The 6908-nt window shown below is 70.0% G+C and overlaps 1 protein-coding gene across 1 annotated transcript; it reads right to left on the minus strand.

The window, feature by feature from the left end:
• Positions 1-4369: 4369 nt before the first annotated feature.
• SOCS3 (suppressor of cytokine signaling 3) lies at positions 4370-6878 on the minus strand. Its single transcript, XM_068913159.1, has 2 exons — positions 6788-6878; positions 4370-6360 (listed from the first exon to the last, which is right to left on the minus strand). The coding sequence occupies exon 2, from the start codon at positions 6291-6293 to the stop codon at positions 5664-5666; it is 630 nt and encodes a 209-aa protein (XP_068769260.1). The 5' UTR covers positions 6294-6360; positions 6788-6878; the 3' UTR covers positions 4370-5663.
• Positions 6879-6908: the final 30 nt, after the last annotated feature.

A 6908-nucleotide genomic window follows, 5' to 3' on the forward strand; every position in this document is an offset into this window, starting at 1 on the left:
ACGGCCGGCTCCCGGCGGGGGCCGCGTCCCGGCGGCTGCTCCCGGCGCTGCCGCCTTCACCGGGCAGCTGCCGAACGGCGCCGGCACCCGGAGAGCGGACGGGCTGGGGGGTGGCCGGCCGGCGCGGGTGGCCCGGGGTGGGACAGAGGGGTGCCGTGGGGAAGGTCCCCTGCAGCAAGGAGGCGGGCGGCCAGCGGCCCGGGGGGCGCGGAGGCCGGGGGCTCGCGGGGGCGCGGGTCGGGCTTGGCCACCGCGGGGATGCTCTGCGGCTGCGCCCGGCAGGCTGTCCGGGGCCAGGGGGCTGCGGGGGGCTGCGGTGCCTGGCAGGGCCCCCCCGCTGCCCCACGGGGCGGTCGCGCTGGAACAATCGCAGGCTGCAGTTGTTTCCTGTTTTTGGGTCTGCCGGCGCTGGTATATACCGCAGCCCTCGCTTCCTGCCACCCTCTGACCCGTGGGGTTCGGCTTCGCCGTCCCGGCGGACGCTTCCTTCTTGTGCCAGGAACCGGCCGTGGCGGGAAGCGTCCACGCGGCCGGTGCCCTCCGGGAGGCCGCCCTGCGGGGCCGGCCGGGCCGGGCAGGGGGCTCTCCGGGGCCCGGCTTGTCCCTGCCCCGGCTGCGCCTCGCCGCGACAGCAGGGTCTCGCGCGGCCGCGCCGGCACCACCTGGCTCCGCGCGGCCAACGTCACGGCGCGGAGGCGACGGCGGCGCTGGGGGACGGGCGGCGCTGCGGCGAGTTCTGCTAGTTCTCAGCCCACGGTTGCGGTCCCCCAGCGCGTCGGCCGAGGTGAGCGATGCCAGGAGGCCAGTTCTCTTTTCTCCTTGCTGGATCTTCTCAGCAGAAGCAATAATCCCCAGCGCAATTTCCTGACATCGTGTACCCCCACGATCAGCCTCTGTACTCGCCAGGAGGAAGTAAATTGGCTAAGAGTGAGACGTCTGGGGCCGGTTCCCAGGGCCCGGCCAGCCGGGAGAGCCGTGCACCTTCCCACGGCTTCTCCGGACGGCCAAGCCGCGCCGAGCAGGCTGGCGGGCTGCCCAAACGCCGTGGCCACGGTTCTCCTGAGGGGAGACCGCCCTCCCGAAAGTGGTGCCCCGGGCACCGGTGAGCGCCGAGCGGGTGCAGGTGATGGCGATGAGACGGCTGCTAGCCGTGGGGCAGAGCACAGCCAAGGGCTGCAGCTGAGCCAGAGAATGGGAGCCCAAATCCTCTGCACCCCCAAATCCACTGTGCCTGGGGGAGCAGCTGTGACCAGCCTGGGGGCAGCAGCCCTGGGGCAGCACAGCAGGCTGCAGGGTCTCCTTAAAACGCCCGGGGCAGGGCCTGAGCCTGGTTTGCCCGGCCCAGCTGTGCTGGGTTCAGGGTCGTTGGTGCTCAGGAGCAGGCGGCGAGGTGCAGGAGGGGAGCTCGCGCCTGCGCAGCCCAGGTATGGAGGGCAGCCCCAGGGCTGCTGCAGCCTCCGAGCTTTCTGTCCCTGCTCCAGCACGGGCAGGAGGGGGTTTGGGCACTGGCACAGTGGTGGGGGGCATCCGTGCCGCTGCTCCCGCCCGGCGGGCGGCTCTCACCGGCATCTGCAGCACTCCCCTGTTCCTGCTTCCGCGCTGGGTCCCGCTGGCCATAATGCCTGCCGCGGGGTTGCTCCGCTGCGGAGGCGTTGGTCACCCCGGAGTGCAGTGTCAGGGGCACTGGTGGGGCACAATGGGGTCTGTGCCGGTCCCCCCAGGCTGGGACCACGCAGCCTGGAGCCTGGGCATCACCTTCCCTGCGATGGAGGATGGTCTCCAGCTGCCCCGCTCCCTGCCCGGGAACGCCGGCGATGCGCCCCGGCCAGGCGCGTGCCCCGCAAGCGGGAGCTGGGCCTCGGGCTGAGCCTGGGAACAGCGTTGCTGTGCTTGCCTGGCCCCGGGGGAGCGCTGGGGCTCGGGGAGCTGCTGGACCGTGGAGCACCAGCCCCGTTCCCTGGTGCTCTTGCCCCACTTCCCGTCCGGCTCCCGGCTCCGTGCATGCCGCAGTGGGGGTCTAATCCCCATGGAGCAAGCCTTCCCCGTCCAGGAAATCACCGCGCTGGTGAGCTCAGCCTGCTCCAGGAGCAGAAGTGAGGCAGAGGGGAACTAACTGTCCATGACACACTCGATCAGCCGCTTACGTAATGCGGGGCCAAGTCCGCTCGGCTTTTCTGGGGAAGGCGAGAGGTTTGTGAAACCTTCGGCAGGGATTTGCCCACTAGCCGACGCGTCACTGCTGCTGCGAGGTTGGGTATATTCCAAGAAACTGGTGGCACTCGCAGAGCTTCCCGGACTCTCCGAGTCAGCAGCGGATTGCAGCACCGAGCCGCAGCCTGAAGCAAGAGGGAAGAGGCCCCTGCGTGGAGGCGAGGGCGCGCTGGGGCCCGTTCTGGGAAGCTGCGGAGCCGGGGAAGCGAGGGCTGCGGGGTCCGTCCGGGGCGCCGGGCAGGGCCCACGCCTCCCTCCCGGAGAGCAGCCTGCTGGCTCTGCCCCGAACACCGCGACCCCTCTGCCCGCGCCGAGGCGGGTCCTGGCCGCGCTCAGCCCCGGGCTCCCGCCGCCCCACTGTGCCGTGCCGTGCCGGCGGACGCGGGGAGGCTGTGCTCTGCCCCAGGAGCGCCGCGGCCCTCCAGCCTGGGCACCCGTAAAACAGCATCTTCCAGGGAGACCAAAGCATTTCTGTGCACCGCGGTGCTGCTCTCGCGTCCTCCGGGCCCGGGGAGGGCAGGGACGGAGGCGCAGCAGGTTCCCGAGAGCCGGGGTGCTCCCGGTGCCTCTGCGGCTGCAGGGCCGGCGCTTCCCCCGTGCTCCCCGCTGGAGCCCCCGGAGCAGCTCTGCGGCGCGGCCCCTGGCACGTGCCGCCCCGCGGGGGGTGGACGGCAGCCGCCGCCTTTCCTGGCAGCGGGCTGGGAGCGAGCGGCGAGGCCGGGCGCGGGTGCCGCCGGAGCGGAGCGGAGCAGAGCAGAGCGGAGCGGCGGGGGTGTGGCGGCCCCGGGAGCCTTGACGTCGGGGATGTGCCTCAGCAGGGCCTGGCAGGTGGCCACCGGCGCGCGCCGGGACATTCCTCGCATAGCTCCGGCGGGGTGCCTGGGCAGGCCGCGAAGCGCTTCCTGGCAGCCGGCGAGCAGCAGCCCCGCGAGAGCGCACCGAAATAGTCGCGGAGCCGGCGCCGGGCGTGCGGCCCGAGCCGGCACGTTCGCCGTCCCCCCGCTCCAGGGCGGCTCCGAAGGGCGACGTCGCCCCCGGCGGGGGGGTCCCTTCGTGGCCCCAGGGGGGAGCCGGACGGAGGGGCCGAGCGGCGCGGGGCGCCTGGGGATGCTCTGCGCAGGGCGGAGGGCGCCGAGGCCCTTTCCCACGGGACCGTGCCCCGGTGCCTGCTCTTTCCGGCCAGGAGCATGGCACTGCCCTGCGGCCACCCCGAGCTGCAGGTTTATTCCCACGCCTGGTTGGCACCCCACGGACCGACGCCTCCAGCAGCCGCACGCGGACGGCGATGTCGGGAGCCGCAAGGCGCTGGAGGCTGGGAGATCATGCCGTGCAGGTCCTTGTCCTCCTCTCGTGCTCTTCCTCGGGCAGCCGCGCTCAGCCGGCCGCGGGACGGGATGGGACGGGGATGGGCGGCCGGGGCTGTGCTGCACCAGCTCTTCCTCCATCGCAGCTGCGGGCTGGCGGTTCGGGGCGAGCTGGCGGCGGCTCCTGCGCTCCGCGGGGAGCTCGGGGCTCTGCCTCGCTGCCGGACCCTTTCCCCTCCGAGCCCGCTGGGCTCCTAGCTGAGGTCGCGCCTCACGCCCTCGCTGCTCGGGGTGTTTTCTAGCACTTGGCACTGTTTGCTGTGCTGTTTTGGGAGCTCTCCACGCCATCGCACCCCTCCTCTGCCCCCCCCCTCCCGAAACAGGGGTGGGGAAAGGCTCGCCGGCAGGGCGGGCTTGCTCCAGACCGCACCATGTCGCCGTCCAACACAGCTCCTGCGGCCGGGAGGAGGCCTTCGTTCGGGGCTCTGCGGTGCCGCGTCCAGCCCCCGCGCCGAGCCTCGCGCCCGGGGCCGGTTTGCAGCCGCACCAGGTAGGTCCCGAGCTGTGGATTGCTCTCCCAGCCTGGAGCGTGCCGGCGGCGCCACGCGGGCTGGGCGACGGTCCCGTGCCCGCGGGGCGCTGGCAGCCCCGGCCGGAGCTCAGCCGTACCTGAGCGGCGGAGCAGCGCTCACGCGCCGGGCGGTGAGTCACCAGCCGGCCGGAATCACCCCCAGCTCGAAGAGCAAAGAGCGGCTCCAGGAAGCCAGCGCTTACGTGATGTAAACGCGATCCCGCTCTTGCGGCGAGTGGGGTGGGGGGGGTAGGAACAAACCAGATTTGGGGTTTTTCATTAAAAAATAGTGCTCTTTATTATAAATTATGGAAACATTTCCTTTCTGAATATAAATATAAATATGTGCAAAGTTTCATCTGAGTTTTGTTTTGGTTGAATTTTTCAAGCATGGTTTTGCTCAGCCCTCGAGGCTGGAGGTGAAGATGGAATCTTTATAAAAGACAGTGATTCATGTAGGCCTGTAAACATCCCTTCGATTTTAAAAAAAACCAAAAAAACAAAAAAACCAGGAAAACCCAACTGCTTCTCCAGGCGGACGCAGACGAGCGCTCACAAGACGGCGCGGCGCGTTCCTGGGGATGCTCCCGTTGCTACGTTCCTGCAGGTTTCGGTGCCACCACAGAGCAGCGCAGCCGGGGCCGGCCAGCCTCGGCCGGAAACGCCAGGGTCCTGGCCACCGAGGCAGGGACAGAGGGTTGGAGTCCGCTGGGAGAGGCTGGGCAGAGGTGGGGGGTAACACTCGGAATAACGGTCCAGCAACGACGTCCCTCTGGTGCGACGCGGTCGTGCGGGGTCGCTGTCAATGGGGTCAGGGCACGCTCTTTCCCCTCCGGACTCACAACTCCTTGCCGGGACCGTTATCTTTCAGTGTTACCAAATATGTGCAGTAACCCAGACCATGGGACAGGAAGAATTTTAAGGCTTAGTCCCCCGGAAAACGGCAACGAGGGGAAAAAGGCAGCAACCTCCGTCTGGGGCCTGGTGTGAAAGGAGCTTCCACCCACAAGGAGGCAGCAAGAGGTAAATTACAGTACAGGCAAAAAACACTTTCCCCTTAAAACTGAGGAAAAGCGATCAGGCACTAGCTGGATTCCAGTGCTTTTTATGCTCTCGTCGATAGCAGAGGGCTATCGCCAGAGCACCTCCAGGTTTGGTCATGCCGTCGCGGCCGGGAGGCGGCTGGCCGGGTGCACGTCTTGCTGGCGCTGCTCAGCCGGGTGCCTTTCCTGGGCTGCCCGCGCCCCTGGGGCGACGCTGCAGACGCCGCCGTCCCCGGCCGTGGCGGGGCGGCCGTCCGTGCCGGGGCGCACTGTAATATCCACAGTCCAACCATACCAGTCTCCTTCCCCCGCGGAGAGGGGGTGTCGTGCTTCCTCGGGGAGTCCCCCCGACGCAAACAGCGCCAGCCTGCGCTGGCCAGAGCCCCGGGGTCCCCGCGGCTCACCGTCCGTCCCCTTCCTCTCTTTTCCCAGAGGGAGAGGCTTATCATGCCCTGCAAGTTCCTGCTTCTGTGGGTTGTTGTGCCTGTCCCCTGCTCTTGTGCTTGTAGCATGTGACCTCTCTCCACGGGCCCCTTAGAGAGGGGCATCGTACTGGTCCAGGAACTCCTTGATGGGACCCGGCAGCTGAGTCATCTTCTCGTAGGAGTCCAGGTGCCCGTTGACGGTCTTGCGGCAGAGGTGCTGCAGGGTGGACACGCTGGAGGAGAGCGGGCGGCTGAGCACCAGGGGGATCTTCTCGCCGCCCGAGTAGATGTAGTAGGTGCGCTTGGGGTGCAGGGTCCCCCCCGGCTGCTCGGGGACAGCGCAGGGAGCGGGGGGCATGTAGTGATGTACCAGCTTGAGCACGCAGTCGAAGCGGGGCACGGGCTGGCTGCTGCGCGGGTCGCTCTGCAGCGAGAAGCTGCCGCCCTCGCACTGGATGCGCAGGTTCTTGGTGCCCGACTCCGTCTTGACGCTGAGGGTGAAGAAGTGCCGCTGGTCCGAGCTGTCCCTGATGAGGAAGGTGCCGGCCGGCTCGGCGCTCAGCAGCAGGTTGGCCTCGCCGCCCGTCACCGTGCTCCAGTAGAAGCCGCTCTCCTGCAGCTTGCGCACGGTGTTCACCACCAGCTGGTACTCGCTCTTGGAGCTGAACGTCTTGAGGCGCAGGCTGGTGTCCAGGGGGCGGCTCATCCCGGCGGCGGGGAACTTGCTGTGGGTGACCATGGCGCAGGGAGCCAGCTTTGCGCGCTCGGGCTGCTGCTGCCGGGAGCAGCGGCTGCTACACCATCACCTGCGGCAGAGACGGCGCTGAGCACCGCGGGCCACCGTGTCCCCCTCCGGAGGCACCGCCGCCCCGTGTTCTACCTCGGGGGCAGCCAGTCACCGCCCTCCCCCGGGGCACCGCCGCCCCGTGTCCCCTCCCCGGGGGCACCCGCTGCCTCGTGTTTCCCCTCGGGGGCACCCGGTCGCCGGCCTCCCCGAGGGCATTGCTGCCCCCGTGTCCCCCCCGCCGAGGGCATCCGGTCGCCGTCCTCCCGCCGGGGGCACCCGCTGCCCCGCCTCCTCCCCCCCCCCGGGGGCACCCGGTCGCCAACCTCCCCGGGGGCACCCGCTGCCCCGTGTCCCCCCTCGGGGCGCCGCTGCCCCGCGCCCCCCGTCCCGTCGCGTCCCGTCCCGTCGGGCCGGGCGGCTCGGGGGCCGCGGGCGGCGCGCGGTACCTGGGGCGCGGAGCCGGTCTCGGCGGCGGGCGCGGGGCTCGGTGCGCGGCGGCGGCGGCGGAGCTGCCGGGGCCGCCCGGGGAGGCCTCTTATAGCGGGCGGAGAGCCCGCCCTCGGGTTC

The sequence above is a fragment of the Struthio camelus genome, chromosome 19 (assembly GCF_040807025.1).
Source record: "Struthio camelus isolate bStrCam1 chromosome 19, bStrCam1.hap1, whole genome shotgun sequence".
Classification (NCBI taxonomy): Eukaryota; Metazoa; Chordata; class Aves; order Struthioniformes; family Struthionidae; genus Struthio; species Struthio camelus.

Coding starts and splice junctions, on each gene's coding strand:
- SOCS3 (XM_068913159.1), bottom strand. CDS start 6,293: ATGGTCACCCACAGCAAGTTCCCCGCCGCCGGGATGAGCCGCCCCCTG.